The sequence below is a fragment of the Anarrhichthys ocellatus genome, unplaced genomic scaffold (assembly GCF_004355925.1).
Source record: "Anarrhichthys ocellatus isolate YVR2014 unplaced genomic scaffold, GSC_Weel_1.0 scaffold17, whole genome shotgun sequence".
NCBI lineage: Eukaryota > Metazoa > Chordata > Actinopteri > Perciformes > Anarhichadidae > Anarrhichthys > Anarrhichthys ocellatus.
The window spans coordinates 3,420,858-3,439,726 of record NW_022280047.1 but is presented as its reverse complement, the minus strand read 5'-3'; the positions used below and the strand labels follow the sequence as shown (position 1 = coordinate 3,439,726).

The 18,869-nt window shown below is 41.9% G+C and overlaps 1 protein-coding gene across 1 annotated transcript in view; it reads right to left on the bottom strand.

The window, feature by feature from the left end:
• The window catches only part of oxct1a (3-oxoacid CoA transferase 1a), a 45,489-nt gene that overhangs the window by 17,804 nt on the left and 8,816 nt on the right, over positions 1-18,869 (bottom strand). The window contains exons 8-13 of the mRNA XM_031856105.1: positions 8,058-8,165; positions 7,660-7,774; positions 7,073-7,167; positions 6,453-6,501; positions 5,104-5,176; positions 3,795-3,870 (exon numbers count right to left, since the gene is read on the bottom strand). Of these exons, the coding sequence (XP_031711965.1) occupies positions 3,795-3,870; positions 5,104-5,176; positions 6,453-6,501; positions 7,073-7,167; positions 7,660-7,774; positions 8,058-8,165 (516 nt within the window). The remainder of the gene's footprint in view (positions 1-3,794; positions 3,871-5,103; positions 5,177-6,452; positions 6,502-7,072; positions 7,168-7,659; positions 7,775-8,057; positions 8,166-18,869) is intronic.

Genomic DNA, 18,869 nt, shown 5'->3' with positions numbered 1-18,869 from the left:
AGGGATAGGGTTAGGGTTTCTTTTCATGTATTTTAAACAGACAGTAGTGCAAGTGTCAAAGATAGACAAAATCCTCTTGCTAGAGATTGAGCATTTTGCCCATTGGCAACTTTGGAAAACAATTTCATTATAGAAATAGGGAACATTTGAAACACTTCTGTATTACACTGTACAAACACTGAAACAACCCTGAACAAACACTGAACAAACGCTGAAAACTGAAAAGCATGTGTCATCCTCTTTGTTTACCAGTTGTTGTTTTTTAAAGCCTGTGGGCTTCCTTTGTTGATCCCTTGTTTTAATGTCACAATGCTATGAATTGTGGGTAATTTCCTCTGGCAAAATGCGGGCTTATGCACAAAGTGTGCATTAAGGGAGCCCTCAAGCACTTGACAATTTGATAGTGTGACACCACAAAGCCTCCGCGGGAACAAGTCTCACAGTCTGTTTGTCTTCGAGTGTGGACTGTGGACATTGGGATCAGGTTTTTGTGCTTACCTCAACACAGGTTGCAAACAGTACACGACTTAATGTTTCCGGGCGGATCTCGCTCTTGTGAGCTTTGGTTCTGCACCGTACCGTGACCCCCTGACCCTGACCCCTGCACCGTGATAATTCGGCACAAATACACAAACTGTATTTTCACCCTTTGCTGAAATGCAATCATAGGGAGAAATTCAGTTCAGGGAAAATTATTGCATAACATATTGCAGAAGACCTAATTCTGTTCAAAATGTGCCGTTTCATGAGGTATGAGAATGTTACTTTTGCAGTTCTGGCTTTTTGAACTCTCTTTGAAATGAATCCTTGCCAGTGGCGGATATACAGTATCCTGAACATATGCCAACTAAATGTGCGTTGGAGAACATCCATTCATATAATGGCTTTAAAAGTGTAAGATAATGTGGGGGGCCGCAAAAGTCAGTGTCAGTGGTGCAGAACCCAGATAAGACACTATTAAAAAAAGACACAAGCACACGCGACTTATTTCACACCTGATGCAAACAGTCAATCAAATATAAAATATTAGTAAGGAAATACAATGTATATCAAATATATGCAACAATAGTATATCAAGGCTACATACTGTATATGATATGTAAAAAGTACAAAGAGGTACTTAAAGATGACGATGGTATATACGTACGTACAGAAACATACCAGTAAAAAATGTACCCTCATAATAAAGTACTCAGTCTTACTAAATGTACTGACACACTCACAATATACCACTCCTGTTGCAAATACACATAAGGACATGCATTAAGCATGTACACGATGCAGAACCCAGATAACACAATACTCAAGTTAAAGCTCTCCTAAGATGACACTTATTATAACATGCAAGAGCAGAGACGTTGACAGATTCAGTCCCACTCAGCACAACAAGGCTTTCTCAGTGAGCCATCGATGGCATACAACTATAAGGCTATTCATAGATAAAAGGCCGACACAGCATTTTACAAGACTAAAGCATGGAAGGTGATGAAAGTGCAATAAAATGCTTCCTTACTGTGAATTCCTGTGCACACAACATCTATCCACGAATGCGGGGCAACAGGCGATTCAGAGTCTGGCCTTCTTTTTCAAAGCGACCGCTGCATGCAGAAGTGCCTACACACTGTACTCTGAGAGGGAACATTCAGAAAACTAACACTGTGTTGCCTTTTCATCCGTTATCAGTCAAAAGGATTGACTAAAAAGCAAACCGCTTTTATTGGATTGGTGTTCCAAAATATGAATGCAAAAAGCATCAAGGGACACATACTTTGACTAGCGCTGTGTTAGTCGTGGTAGGCTCAGGGGGCTTTGCTTGCATGTTTTTAGTTTGTTACCATGACAACAGAATATGATTTCCTCATTTGTTTAGCAAGTGTTCACCGTGACAGCGGCAGAAACAACACGGAAAGTGACCCCCTTCACAATCCAAAAGTTCCCACTTTACCAGCGGGCTTCATTTCTCTCGCTCACAAATTCTGTGAGGATCTCCTCAGTCTGACACAAGCGGCTCTTTATTTAACAACATAGCGACGGACCGTCGCAAGCCTTCGTTACCCAGACAACTAATGACAAGAATCAGAGGGGGAGACAACGGACAACACGTACAAAGGAACTGGAATACATAACATTTTACAGTGTTCGACCGGTGAACATAGCGGTAATCTACACCGGTCACGCACATGGGAACGTGACACTGAGAGCTTTGTGTGTCACTGATGACAAACTGGCAACCAGTCCAGGGAAAGCTGTTTATGATACAGCAGGAAAACGTGCGACGTTCCAAGTGAAATATTCTTAAGCAGCTCCTTCATTAAAGCTGGCATCAGGCCCTATCATGAGCACAGAGTACATTTTAATAGTCAGTAGCTCGAGCTATCGTAGCACTTAAGCTGCAGTTATACTGAGCCTCCGGAGTTTTGGAATATATTTCTGATGTAGCGCACGTTTGTCTGTTAAAAGGTCCATGACTGTCATACTGAATTCTACTTATGTTTAATTGTATTGCTTTGGTCCATTTGAATATGTTCACTTTTGCTTCATTTACCGCTCAGATTTGAAGGTGCAAGTGAAAACTAAAGTAGCACTGTTCAGGCAGCCCAAATCGATAAAAGTCAAGTTTTAAAAACAGCGTGTGGCTGACTGTTAGAAATTTGTGAGGAGGTACTCACAGAAGATACCCGCGTCTACATTTAGGACAGCTTCATGAAGCTCCAGCAGCTAAATGATATAACAGCAGCACACCAAAGCCAAAATGCCATCCTTTATTCTAATGCCGCTTTCTCTCCATCAATTGTTTTTCCAGATGTTTTGGACTGATTGGAGATGTAAATGCATTTCAAAGCCCTCAACTGGAAAATATTCATCTACATTTTGCATATTTGAAGCAATCAAAATCAACATAATCGTACTGCATCCACCACTCCTACGTAAATCATTTCCAATTTCACGCCGTGTACCCATCTTAGGTAGTGAATAATTTTCATTATCCTAGAAGGTGGGAAATGTAATTCTCCTCATCAATCCTTTTGAAAAAATGGGCGATAATGAAGACTGAATGTGGAGGTGAGGACAGAGCGGTATTTCTGTCTGTGCTGCTGCATCATTTTGCTGTTCGAACTGTCTATCACTAGAATGGCCAAAGAAGATAAACCCCCTGCTTCTGAGCAACAGCTCCGCTGCAGGCCTTCAATATCTGCACAACATGTTTAATCAAGCACCGGTTAATTAGCAATTACCACGGACAAACAAGTACAACTGGAGAGGTAAAGAGAAAATTAATTACATCGCAAAAATGTAGAGGTCACCAGCGACAGCGACAGCTCTGTGCACAGAGCTTCCTTACGCAACTCGTGCGTTTTATTCTCAAGGTCTCTGCATGTAAACATCTGCTTAGAGGAGACGCATCTATAAAACGATTCGCTGGCTGAAGCAACCTTGCAAGTACACTTAAGTCAAGCAGAAAGCAGATGTGTGCCAGGGGGGCATTTCTTGGTTGAGCCCTTCGGCGATGTGAACAGTCTTGTAATGGGTTTGTGACCTTGTGAAATGTCTAGCAATAATGTCTGCCAGCCATTACACTGTAACGCTACCAAACAAGCCCTACTCCTCGACCCCCCCCTGCCCCCGCCCTCTGCAAAAAAGTCAAAAGAAAAAGGCTATTAAATGCTTCATAAAGCAGCATTTGTATCATGCCTATTGCACTGATGTTGGTGGGTTAACCCCCAGCAGCTGGAGCAGAAAGCGCGAGTTTGTAAAAGAAAAGATGGACGTGTGTCATAAGAAAACTAACTTACTGGGATCATCCAGTTGGCCAGGTCTCCATGTTTGGACACCTGCATGGCTCCCAACATTGTCAGGTTGATGTGACCGCTAAAGAGAATGACACAGAAGAAGAAGACAGCTGTCAACTTTAGAATCAGTTCTTAGCTCATCAACTCACTCATCCAAGTCCACTCATCAGAAAATGCATACAGTTACAGTCACATTTCCGCCAGTTTACTTGTGACAAGACACACAATACAAACACAAATAATTGATAATTGATGGTAGTATAGATTCTCACAACAACAAACAAATGTCTTCACAATAAAAAACATCTTTCCATCTCTGCTGTTTTCTTGATAGCAGAACTTGTCATAAGTAAAAAGCTGGTGAGACGGTTTTATTCTCATCTCCCTTTAAACTCCTCTCTTCTTAGCACCTTTACTTCCTTTCCTCCTGAATAATGAGTTCTCCTACCTGCCTTTTAAGTAGGTGGGAGCATTGTTAGGATGCTTGCAGTTGCATAGATGTAAAGCAGGATTTATGGTACTGCTGCCTACAGTAACTTCCTTATTGTTCCTCCATTGCACATGGCGACACATAGCAGGTGTGAAGTCATAGACGAACACATAGACGCCAAGAAGTGATCAAGGTTTGTGATGAAGATGTACAAGTCATCCCAGTATGAGAAGAAGCTGGACTAGTATTTGAGGCCACTCAGCTCACAATCTATCATATGTTGTGTTATTCTCCCTCAGTGACTCTGGCCTCTTTAACGGTGTTCGCACAACAGCGAGCACACACACACACACACACGGTTCGGTTCGCTCCCTGCCAGTGTGCCTAGACAGCGCTATTTATGAGCACTATTGGATTTCCACTGGGTGGTGGACAAACAGAACTGATGCTGCAGGGTGTGCGGGTGGGAAATTTCAGACAGCTGGCAAATCAATAAAAACCAGGGACCTTGGGAGTATTGGCATGGCTGCTGTCTAGTTGTACTGGTGACATGTCCTTATCCAGAGTGGTGACGGAGCTATTTCTTAATATGCAGTGTTGCAAATCGTGGCTATCTCAATCCCAATGGTGAGAGCTGGCTTATGGTGCAGGCGATAACACTAAGGAATTAAGGAAATATTTGCTGAGAAAATGATTAAAAACAAAAAAGTGTTTTGTTTTTTCTGCATAAACTGCACCACAAGTTCATAGAAGTGACTAGTAATGTTATGATTTATTTTTTTAGAGATCAATACGCTGTGTATATGGAAATTCTTAAATGTCAGGCATATCTGAGTTTGAGTTAGTGAATACGTTTTCAAAGCTTCAGTGTTGTGGCCTTACCCTCGGATCATGGCAAATGACTCATCACTGGAGAAATAGGCAGCTCCCGGGAGCACCGTGACAGTCTCCTTCCCTGCGGAACAGACAGCTGACATGTTTAATTCATGGAGATGCAGCAGTTGCAATTTTCTTTTAAAAGTCTCACCTGCCGATTCTCTTTCTAAGAACTACGATTGACAGAAAGGCTCTTTTCACCACCATCCCGAAAAAGTATTTCAACCTTCCCGAAGTCAGTGTAACCTTTAGCTTTGTTATTGCCATCTATGGTGTTTTTTTGCATAAAATGCAAATGATAAGGAGATAAATCTTGCATTTCTATTAAATATTTTTTATATTATTTTTGTGGCATTAATAGTTTGAATGATCTATTTTAAGCTGCTTAGAGCTAGTGCTAGGAAGTTAAACAGGTTCCCTCTCTAACATCTATTTTATCTTGCTGATAACATCTTCAAACAACTGTATTTACCTCAAGTTTCTTGGCAAAAATTAAATTTTACAAAATTACATTTGAACACATATTATAATTGACCTGCAACCAATACAATATTTTATTGAATAGAGCTTGAATGCATCATAACGCAAGTCAACGCAACCTCCGTTATAACTCCGCTTATAAGCAGACTGTGCTGCCCGTGCTGCCCGTGCTGTCGGCAGGCGAGCCGGTCACTGCGATCACTCTGAGGAGCATACATTGAAATAAATAATAATATAATAAGTGTCTGGTTATTGTTCCAAAATATTTGAAGGTTGTTTCTCCACAGGTTATCTTGGACTTGCAGTGGTGGTGACAGATTAAAAGCTTTATGTCTTCTTCACTCACACTCAAACATGTTCACATCAACAACATGTTATGGCTGTTGTGGCTGTGACGTTACCGTCTGTGCTGATGTGTGCCAACATAAAACTATCACGCGCTGGTGGCGGCGGCGGCACAAGCGTGCAAATGTGACCAGCAAAAATATCGAAAATGTGAGACTGATCGGCCGGTCACCATTGATGACCGATCAGCAAAAAAACTGTCGCTTTCGATAAGCAGCCGATCAATCGGTGCATCTCTATGAATCCATTTGGCAAAACGAAATATTGGGATTGATTTAACATAGCATAGAGGCGTTAACAACATGTCAATATCACTTTAAAAGTGCATCTGGATAAAACATTCAATGACTTTTATAGAAAATCCATTGTACACACACACACACACACACGTTCATCAAAGAGTGCGTGTGTGTATAATGCAGGAAATCAGTTGTCACCGAAAAAGCTCTTTTAATCAATCCATAACTTAGTTGGATTTTTACATATACATAGATTTATCATTGGGAAGAACTGATTAGAATAACCCTCACCAGCATTAATCAGGTCTGCATCCACTGCATCCTCAGTGGGGTACGGGCCCTGTGCAGAGAGAAGTGAAGATAAACAAGAATGTGTGCACAGCCTCACCCGCCATGATCCTTCAAAGGAGAGAAAGACACAATCACATGTTGGTGATTGGATGAGACACTGATTTTCTCTGTGCTCAACAAAAGGAGCAATCCTTTTGGATGGAGAGGGGAGGAGAGAAGAGCAGAGAGCAGTATCTCATTAACACTGGCACTCATAATCAAAAGAAACTTTGACAAATAAGGCATTAGCATAGGTGCCTACTTTCTCCTGCCCAAACAACTGAATGGAAAGTTATTCTACAGCAGCAGCAGCCTTTGTTGAAGACTCTGTCAGCAAAAAATGATCATGAGACAGAAAAATGAAAGAGAAAGTCAACCTGCCACAATCTGGCAAACCCAGCACATTTAAAATGATACTGCTCAAATGAGTGGCTATTCATCTTGCTACAAGCTCAGAGTACAATTCTGTTTTTAAAATGTTCCACACACAGGACAGAAAATAAGCTGCTCGTTAGCTTGTTTAGTTCAAATTGGAAGCACTGAAGCCGGAGTGGGAAGAAAGCTCTCTGTAGGTGTCTCACCAGTCCCAAAATTCCATTTTCACTTTGGAGGTTTACGGTGATGTCTGGTTTTATGAAGTTGCTGGCCAGCATGGGGATACCGATACCGAGGTTGGCTGTTTGGCTCTTTGTTAAAGATGCCAACTATTACATTTGTAGTCATGCATTGTGAAGCAGCTATTACAGAAACATACTCAGCATTGATTTGAAAGCTGCTTTAACAGAAACAACCATACACAGGAGAGCATACCGTGGACATTTTGGTGTAAGTTTGAAAGATTCCAAAGAACTATGAAGTCATAACATTTCCAACATACCAAATATGTCATGCTGAACTATAGGGGAAAATCAGGGATCGGTTAATAATAACTGCTTTCATAAGGACCAACCTATCACAATAACATGTAAATAATTGCTGAGAAAAAAAGTGCGGAATTTGAAAATGCAATCAACTAGCACAAAGGCAACAATTATTCATTATGTGTGTTGAAAACAAAGCTGTACAGAAAGAAAGAGGTTTTATGTGTTGTAATTAAGGGAGGAACCTAGAGCACAACACGATGGGATTTTGGGATTTGCTCGCAGCTCGAATTCTTTTGAAAGGATACCATACATCCTATCCTCAAACTCCAGAGCAGCCCGGCGAATGATCCTTTCCCGAACAATATCCGAGTCCTTCTTCGATTTGGGCTTGTCTTCTTGGCTTTTCTTTACCGTGCGTTTCTGGAAGTGTACAGGAATATATGAGGATCAGGGAGACGGCATGCTGAGAGGATATTTCTGGCTGAACATAAAGACACGTATGAATAAGAAGAGCTAGTATGTGCGCTTCTGAACAATGATGCAAATGTGAAATCCTGCTACAATGGCTTCGTCAAAAAGGGGTTGACTCTCCACTTTGCTGTTAAAGGATTAATCATGATTTTCAATAAAGTGACTCTCACATAATTCAGACACGATAGAGAGAGAATGGATACGTATGTTCTGCATAGGCCTGGTTTTGTACCTCGATCCTTTTTTCGTAGCTGGCTCCCTGGACCACCCTGTGGACGTAGATGCTGGGTATGTGGATGTCCTCTTCGGCAAAGGTCCCGACATCCACCACCTCCTCCACCTACACAGAGACACAGAGGGATGAACACGACCGTTGAGATTAAAGTTCAGATCAGGAACCCACGCACAGGTGGAAGTGCGCTACCAGAAAATGACCTCCGTCTACCCAGCTATGAAATTGAACAGGTTAACTGATTGAAGACCAAGAGTTTCTCTCGTTCTGCTTTTGCGGGGTTATCTCAAAAGCAATTATCTGGATTTTTAGGTTGTTGGGTATTTTTTTTAAGGCCAAACAAAAAGGAAGCTCAAGTGTTATTTTAAGCAATACAGCAGACTTTTTTAATTTGCTTCGATATCAAATCGTAAATTGAGCTACAAACAACTGTGATGCACAAGCAGACATTTGCACAGCAAATATGATCTCACTGGTTTAAAATGTCTGCTACCGTCATGTCTTTCAGGAGGAAGGCATGGTAAATATTTGTGGGAGAGTCTTACATTCATTATTTTAGCAACACCAGCGAGTTCACTGAAAGCTGTCTGTGTACTCAAAACCAGCCTGTGTGACTAAAAACAGAAGAGGATCATCAGACACACCGCGGCCCAGGGGACATAGCTTGATCCTGAGATCAAAGGAGATGGAGAGTGGGGGATCGTGGGGGGAGATCGTTTTGGTGTTGGGAGGATTTTGGTTGAACCAAAAGCACAGTTGAAAAAGAAACATACAATGTTTAGCTGCATATCTATATTTTCAGGTCTATTCCACACACACTCCGGCCTCAAGAATCTCTCACAACATTTATAGCTCAGCTTATTCTTTGGTTCTCAGTGGAGCTGCTACAACCTTGGCCATGTATATTGTCTACATACACCCCATTAACACTTCGATTACTTTTAATATGGCAGCATTAGGCTCAGTAATGTCAGTAATCGACTAAGCAATATATTCCTGACTCCGAGACAGGAGTGCACCACCTTTCTGTAGAAAGTGTCCAGCAGCAGACGAAGAGTGTACATGAAGGGTTATTTCTGTCCAACGAACAAGACGGATGCAAGTGGCTATTGATTTAAGCTGAGCTCGGTCAACATGCCTGGGATAGAAATCACCAGAACAAACGCACCTGCGCCCTCCTCCTTAGGTAACATGAGGAACTGCTATAAACTGAGCCTGTACAGCCTCAACTTACATAGGTGTTCAGGGACAGGCATGTGTGGGCTCCACTCAATCTTGCCGCCCGTTTTTAGCCTGCTCTAGCTCCTAAAAACTCATATGTCATGTTTACATCTGTAGGTTGCGTTATTAAAACATAAGAATCAGATTAGATTTAGAGGACAGATTGTGCTTATAGATAGATAGATAGAAGAGACCCCCAAGAGGAAGGAGGCGCAATTTCTTTCCTTCTGAAGATGCATCAAGAGGGGGGGAAAAGCACTTGGAATCGACACTAAATTAAATGGAAAAAGAGGAATATCGACACATCTTTAGGGACCAAAAGGGGACTTAACCATGACAACATAATTCTCGCCCTCCCCTTTTTACGCTCGTGTGCAGCTCACAGTGTAACCTACTTATTCCATTTACATGAGGGGCAAGCAGCCGTTCAGAGCAAATTGAATTGAATCTCTCCTTATCTCCACTTCCTCCCTCAGCACTCAGGCACTGACTGAGAGGAGTCAATGGCAAAGAGTGGATCCCATCTTAGCGTTGTCATGGATACGCAGGCTTTGGGTCTGTGGTGAGCTCGGGCCACTCAAGGCTGTAGAGTGATTTTAAGACTCCTTTTCTGGTTTCCCCTCAGTCGGGTTATGGTAAATCTCTGATGCTCTGCAGTGAAAAACGAGGCCAATGCGAGATGAGATTGGTAGCGCGAGAGAATTGATACGGCGGTCCCACACATCCGCCCACATCTTCCTCTGGGGGCTTGATCTGTCTTTTGTGAGAGTGATGATTTCCAGACATCTTCATCAAGCAAGACTGAGCTCATCACATTATAAAACAGTTACAGGGAGAACATAGGGAAGACTGGGGTGCAAATATTTGATGGCGTAAATTGACACTTCTGATAAATTCATTTAATTAACAGTATAAATCCCTAATTTTGTCTCCTCGATCTAAGTGTCAAATAGCGTGCCCCTCAAAAAACAACGGAAACAGTAAAAAAAGAAATCGCACGTCAACGACGAGTTTCAGTTTTTTGGTTGTCAAAAGACACGAAAACAAACAGTGTATTCAGCTCGATTTTCAATTAGCCTTCCATAGCTAAGTCGCAGCACAATAACAAGCTCATACAATTTAAATGTGCCGTGTACATAAAAAAGCCTCCTGCTCCTTTCATCTAGGTGATGTGTCCCGCCTGCACCGGCGCTCAGATGCAGTTCAGACAGGAGGTTCAATGGACGGGGACGAATAAAGCATTGAAATGAAATAATTAAGAAAAAAAACACACACATACAAAAGAATAACTAACACACACACACACACACACACACACACACACAAGCAGGTGTGTGGAGCAAGCAAACAAGCACACGCACTGACACACACATTGATATTCCTGTAAATGTAGAATGATTTTCAGATCAATGAGAGCAGAGCCAGGCATGAAGTGAGCTGGCAGGAGGACAGAGGGAATCAAAGTGCCCTCCGGGGACACAACAAGCCTTTTTTTTTTTTTTTTTAGCTTTGTCAAATCGTGTTACTCTCAAACTGATTGGATCACAATGCTCGCAGATTCCTAGAATAAACCACCAACAGCGGTGTTGCATACATTGTTTCCTCTACGGAGAGTAAACAAAGCTGGACACGTGCCATGTTTATCACAAATGTTTGCTGAAACAAGATAAAAACAAAAAGTGCTGCAAATACAGTCGACCGCATTTTCAAGAGCATGGAACTAAAACCAAAAAATGATCAGTGAGTGAAAAACACCAGCATGCTTTCAGACAGGAATTGAGATGCAGCCAGACAACACTTCAGCTCCAATCACACTCAATGCTCTGAGCGAAGGTATTCATTGGAGCTGATCACACCCCTATTGACCATCTGGCATACGTGCACCAAGTAAACAATGTGAGATCATATCTGCATAATAATTTTGACAATTCTAACAAAGCTAACTGTTCGTAAGCTGCCAGCTTCTAAAGGCTACTATATTAATTGCATCCTTTATTAAAAAGGGCAGTGGTTTAAATTAATGCCTTCTCTTCCCAGGGTTGTGCCAAAGGATAATTAGATTTTTTTTCTCTGATGATCATTGATACCCTCAACACATTTAATCAAATTTTGGTCATTTGTCATCAGTATCTTGTGGTGAACAAGCAATTTCAACATATAGTGCGCACGCTGAAACAATATTTACCGAGCAAATGTTTGCTCCCTTAAGTGGAAATTTAGCCTGATGGAGGTAATAAAAGGGGAGGTCTGGTTGTCACCAGGATCCTGAGGAATCTTCTGCGAGGGACTATAAATATTTACATCAAATCTTATTTCAATCTGGCAAGGGGCTATTTGGCTATTTTATTTTGGAAATGTTGGGAGCACCGATAACACCAGTCTATATTACGCAGTACGCACCACCAGGCGCTTTACAACTACTACTACTACTACTGCTACTACATCTTCTGGCTTGCTACCTTTTGCTAAATTAGTTAGCATACTTTACCACGTGGATTTAAATAGCCAAATAGCTGCCGTGTGACTATTCTCACCCGGGTGCAAATAGACACAAATAAAATGAGTGTGAGGAACTTTAAACTGGTTATTTAAAGGTCTCAATTTAATACTGGTGACTCTTTATGAACAACATAAGTAAATGGAAATAATCAGAGAGAAGATTGGCAATTTTTCTATAGTTATTCTTAATGCTTGTTATTGGTGCCACCAGGTTGGATTCTGCGCAAAATCAGATGAAATCCTGCAGGTTCACCAGAAACTCCTTCAGCTCAGACTCCAGCGGGGCCTCCGGCAGCGACCAGCCCACCGCAGACCGACCCAGACAAGGTTTTGCGGTTGCCTTCCGCCTGCCGTCAGAAGCTCCGGTGGGAGGGCGAGATCCCCATGCCCGGCAGTAGTGTTATCTCCTTCGGCTAGGAGCAAAGCGCTGGTGGAGACCCAGGACATATTGCTGGGCCCACTGGGGGGGAGGAGGGGGGAGAGTGAACCAGGACCAAGACTTACCAGGGCAGACTGTCACACCCTGCTGCAGTAAAATTAGACATTTTCTAAACGGACTCTGGGGCTCCAAAGACACTACCACATTTGTCCACAGGGACCGCCAAATTCAACAAAATGAAAGTTCCTTGAAGTAGCTTTAATAACTTATTTCTGAGTATTGAATAGTCAATTTTAAGTCCTAAATCAGATCTGAATAACGCCTTGACAAACTGAGATATTATAGACTGTAAAATAATCAGTGGCCAACACTATAATTGCAAAGCTACCTGACTTTACAATCCATCATGTTCGTGTTTTGTGTGCGTACTGATATGCGACAGTCCGGAGAAAGAGATGGTGTGGTTACGGGCAACAGAGCATGAGGATGACAGCGACACCACACTCTCATTACCCTGTGTATTTATAGCCTGTCCATCTTCCTCCCAGTGTGCGTATGTGTGCGTATGTGTGCGTATGTGTGCGTTTGTGTGCGTTTGTGTATGCGGGCACTTGGCCATGTTCTGCTGCCGCTTTCGGGGCTCAGCTCCGGCTCCATCCTCTAACCCAGAATACTGACAACATGAGCAATCTGTTTCCTCTCAGTGGAAACTCGCCTCGCCTATAACAGCCTTCATGGTATCCAGCAAATAGGAGACAGCCAGCCAATGCAAACCCTGACGACATCATAGGAACTAAAAATAAATGTTTAGAAGGACACACACTGCACACCAAAGGACATTGTGTCATGAGGATTTCAAACTCCAGCCCTATAGCTCAAATGGTAATGTTTACATTTCAAAGAGCACTTAAGCCTCTGTGCAAAGAGCATCAGATTCAGATGATAGGCAGGCAGTCATCAGAGAACTTTGAACTTATAGTCAGAGCGCGCAACATGCAAATTTACCATTTCAAACATTCAGTTTGTGAATATGTTGAGCAAATCAGTCTCCCCCCTTCACTGGCTTTAGTATCAGTCAGTAAATGTCAGCATTGCAAGTGAATTTAAGTCCGTCGAAACTGGCTTCCTCAAGTCAATGCCATCACCAAGTTGCTCTGTGTGGTGTCTATTTGGCGGTGCAGACGGGCAAATACTGCTGTCAAGATCCCTAAAAAAGGTAAGCTGTAAGATACACTATAGTTATTAAATATTAATCAGCTTTTCTTTTGAGGCTGTATCCGTTTGAATTAATGCCTGAGCAGAGCCCACAGACTACATTCAGTCAACTACTTTAATCAGACGCCGATATGATTTGGATGTTTATTATGTGCACAAATTGATGCACCCGTGCCGAAATGGACAGCCATAGCTTCAGAGAACTGACACATGAATGTAGAATAGTATCTGGTCTTGTAACTCGGCTACCATTATCACACCTACTGCTGCATATACGAGTTCATTCATGAGCTCACCTCGTGGTGTGTGACTGTATTTCTACCAAGGCTCCTATAAATGAATAGAGTTGTCCTCCATCACTATCAAGGTGGCTTATTCATGAATCGATGTGTAGTCTCACAATCTCAAGATAGCATCAGCTAAATGGATATGCTAGTGCAATGTCATTGCTATCAGTGTCATCGCAGATTGTTTTCTTCTCTCACATGCATACAAACGAGCATACGCACGCTCTTGTGGGGAAAAGGATGCCAAAGGCATTATTACAGGCATTATTATTACAGCAATTTGCTCTGGTTGTAGCCCAGCCAGCCCTGTCATTACCACCATTTGCTCTGGAGAAGTTTCAGCTGAAGGTTAAAAAACAAAGCAAAAAATAACTGACAATACTGAGGACAACGTTAACATTGCTGGTGTCACATACTATAGTATGTCAAAAATGAGGACTAATGTGCAATGCCTTTGTAGAGATACTGGCTCAAAACAAGTGCCATTACTGTATTGCACAATGAGGATGTTCAAATCAAAGCCCTGTCAGAAGTAAAACACAAATCCACCTGCAGTGCAATACAAGTGCGTTATAAAATCAACACAAATAAGGCTTTCACACAGCAGCTCTGAGACAGGGTAGTGAATGCCTATGGCATTTTACACTGCATGAATTAGCCTAGCGGCTAGCAGACTTTTCCTTACTCGTAGCTCTTCTACTTTTACTCGGTTTAAGTCACTGTATCTCCCGACATCGTTCACAACGGTATGAAGAAGATTAATCATGTTCACATCACGTAGCTGCAAGTCTATCAGAAGAGCGTCAATTAGGAAAAATGTAGCGCCTGCAAACTACTCCATGCCAAAATCTTAATTAACGACTGTTTCGATCCTACCTCAGGTCAGATTTCTGATAAGTGGCAACCACACCCATATTTATACATAATGCACACCAAAAATCAAACAAGCTCACGTAAGATCAATGGTACGGCCATGCTTATGGGTGGGTCCATGTACAGTACATATGTTAGTGGGAGGCAGTCCAGGAGGTTAAGGACCAAGTACCACCAACCTGGAAAAAGTAGGGCACAGGGTAGTGCGGAGATTTGAAAAATAGTATATAAATGTGCCTTTGGTGGTCTATAAATAGAGATAATTAGCCGGCGTATTGGAAATAGGCATATAGCAGCTATACATTCCAAAGATGGAAGAATCGGGGACCTGCAGTTCAGCCAGGCCAAAAGTAACCTGATAAAACATTGACAGCCCCCCCCCCCCCCCCCCCCCCCCCCCCGCAGGAGGGGCCTCCTTTAAGGTAGTCACCACTGCTGTGCCAGGTTTTGCAAAGGCATGAAAAGTCAATGTCCGGATCACTGAAGAAATGACATTTATTGCGCATCGAAAGCTAATTCATGAAGCTCTTTATGCATCTAAATGATGGGGAAAATGAGTGGATTAATTATTTGCCAACAGTAGCTTGAGGAATGGAATTAGTCGGGGGCACAAGTCAAGAAAACTCACCAAGGCATAGTAAGTGCTGCACAACAGCATTACAAATGTGGGCTGTGATAAATGATTAAAATTCCAGCGGGGCGCAATCAAAGCATTACGTACCACGATGATGACAACTGTCATTTCAAGGCCAAACTCTGAAGGAAAAAAAACAAAACATTTTACCTACACACTGATGTTAACAATTCACTACAGAAACTATGGTTTCCTGTGTTTCGCAAATGTGTGCCGTTTTTGTTTCAACACAAATGTACAGCGGGAGGTTAAGGGTGACACCCTCCTGGGGGACAGGGGTCATTTATACCCAATTAGACCTCTAGCTTGGTAAAAGAACATACTGACAAATACATTCATTAAATTCATGCATGACTGGTTGGTTGTTTTCGTGCACACACCAACACCCACGCCGGTGCATTGCACTGCCACAGAAACAGAATACAGTTGAGTCATTTACCGTGACTGATGGTCGAACAACAGCAGAAACTACTGCTTTGATTCGGTCTCTGGTGTATTGTATCCCACAATGCAATGGGGGGCCTTCATTGTAACTGTGATAAGGGAATAACTGGACCAGCTGGAAACCGTCGAACATTGAACAATTGAATAGCAGGGTTTGGTTGCCTAGTAACCATGACAGGAGCTGTTGATGATCTAGTCATTTTCAAAGTGCTTTTTGTGTTTTCTTGTTTTCTGAGACCTCTCCTGCCTCTTGTAGTTTAGATCAAGTAATAAAATAAATAGTGGACTACAATGATGTGCCAGTGGTTACTGACCTGAAGGAATGAAGCCGTAGTGGTGGGTATGGTCAAAGTTTAATCTCTTTATAATGGCTCATGTATCATGATGTAATTTATATTAGAAGTTTGGTTCTTCCCAGATTTTGCCATTAATGTCGTACAGAAGTGGAGTCACCAGGTTACCCATCTACACGTCTCTAATGGATTAAACACCCATCCACTGAGCCTTAGGCAAACAAGCTGTTTAAAATTCAAATTGATATGTTGATGACTGATAGTTATGGATATGAAGTATGCAAATATTTCAATTGAATATGCCTTTCAAAGAACAAAGTCACAAGTGTAAGTGAAGAACTTGTAAAACACGTAAACTGGACAAGTTAGGAGGTCAAGCCGAGGTAATTCAAACAACCATTCGGTAGCAGTGGGTTGGCTAGACGTTTCTTTAATCAAGAGGCTAATTGGGCACAGGCGTTATGTGTCAAGTGGAAACTCATCAGTATTTATGGAACTTACTTTGACACACTTCAATGTGGTGTTATGGATATTTTGGCCATTTCCTTGACTCTGATTAGGGGGATTCATTTCATGAAGTATTTTTGAAGAAAACATTGAATTTAATCTGTATTGAATCAGCCAAACTGTTCTGGCCTTGTTGTATCTGCTGTCCAAGTTGCTGCCCTTTAACTGAATGTGAGAAGTGCATAATCTTTACTCTACCCAATTTTCCTCAGTTCAGTCAGTCTCCCGCCGCAATGTCCTGACATTTTTTTGCCCTTTGACAACAATGAATTGCTTAGCTGCTGAACAGCTTGAGCCAGGTAGGCTCAAGCTGTTCAGGAGCTGGTGCAGCAGACAAGCAGCTTATTCCGCAACATGATCGTCAAAGAGCTTGCCGCACGCTGGCCTGGGCTGCAAGTTACACGAATGGCTTCAAAAAGAAAAAAAAACACCTGACCCCGTCTGTTGGTTCCTTTCCCGGCCTTAACGAGTGCACCGAGAGAGCGGGGTCAGTGTTGACAGCACATCACCATATTCATGACTGAGCATGCTCTGAATGCTAAAAGATACATTTATTTTCAGAGAGATGTTAATTGCTTCAGTATCAGACATAAAAAAAGTTCCTAATTGGTATTGCAATACAGGCCTATCATGGTATTGTCACCACTAAATAAGCCTGTCATAGATAATGTTCTTAGCTTACCTGCACTGCCATAAAAATGTGCCATAAAGAAAATGGCAGAAACCGTGTGATAATTTACCTTGATAGGATGATAAGAGAAAGTGTTCAGGCAGCTATAATGGGAGTCCACGTGCTTAGCACAACTAATGAATATCATTCCAAATACACTTTTGAAATATGAATCCATTTCAAATTCAACACAAATTGTATGCATCTGACAGGAGCACACAGTGAATCAGTATCAAATGAGGAAGAGACCTCACTTTTCAGTTGTTGTTATATTTTCAAAAAGCAAGTAAAATCAAATCAATAACCACACGATGTAAGGAAGACAATTTCGAAATGTACCGAATTCCAATTTAACATTTTAAAAAACCTGGTTGATATTGTTTGTCAGACCGAAGCACCATTGACAATGAATGCCCCAGTGGATAGAAGCATGTCGTTGATCCAATGACAAGTGTCTGAAAGGACTATTTGTTATTAGAACGTGACATGAAAAAAATCTTCAAAGACTAGGATGGAACTGACACAGTCTGGTTTTAGTGCTGGCAAGGAAGATAAAATTACTTTTTTTAAATGGATTCATTTAAGTTCAGATGCAAATACAGAGCTTTCCAAAAATAAGACGATCTGTGCCAGGGTGTGGAATGTGTTTCGGTTGAGGTTAATTGATTGAGACATTACTTCTTTTTATAAATAGGCAATTTATAATTTCTTTAGGCTACACGCCAATGTCTAGTTCTCAACTAAAAGACTGTATACTGTGTGCTTGTTGAAAAATGTATTATTTCTGAATACATGCGAGTTGGCAGAAGCTGCTTGGTCCATAACCTTTTCTCGGTGTTTGTTAACTCAAGTAGGTCGAGTGCTTCCTGGAAGCTTGTGACAACGTGGGATCTAAATCTCACATTTAACTTGTCACATCATACCCGCTCTCTTTATTTCCATTCCTGCCACTGTATGCAAGTAGAAATGCCACAAAAACAATTTTAGAAAAAGAAATTAAAAACAGCCAAATGCAGCCTGGGTCTCTAAACCCATGAATCAATCGTTTCATCCTCTCCACTCAGCAAACGTACCCGGAGCAGATGATTCTGGGTGCACAGAGGTTGTAGCAGGCAGTTCAATATTAAATCCAACCAACTACGCTTGCATCTCATAAAGCAGCCGTCTAAGCAAAGCTGCACTATTATTCATGTCACCACCGGCTACATTACGACTCCAGCAGACGTCACACAGACACATTTCTTGGTGGCGCCGCTGCTGTCAGAGTGACTGGTCTTATTATCCCTTTAGAAGAAAATGAGTTAATTTCTTTTTTCACATAGAACCGACTGTCCATAGTTCATTGATATATCCATCACCGGCATCATGGGTGTCGTCAGCACACACGCACTGGGTTAGTTAGGCACGACGGGAAATAGTGCAGAACACCGTCTTAAAACTTCTTAAATACCTGTGCTACTTACCACTTCAAAGGCTCTCTATACGGCTGTGTAGTGAGAAAGTGTACTCTCCCCATTTGGTCCCAGACATTTCTAATCAACAGAAAACTAAATCCAGCAACCGTGGAATAATTGAAAATGTGCTTAGTGGAACCCACTTAGATTTATGAGAGCCCCTTCGCTACCTATTTATTTTCTGAAAGCGCCTGTGTTTTATGGTTTTCACACACACACTTTTTCTCCCGGCTGCTCTCTTAATCAAACGGTGTCTATATGGGAGGTGTGAAGCCGTTTTGTGTGTTGGACACACACACACACACACACACACACACACACACACACACACACACA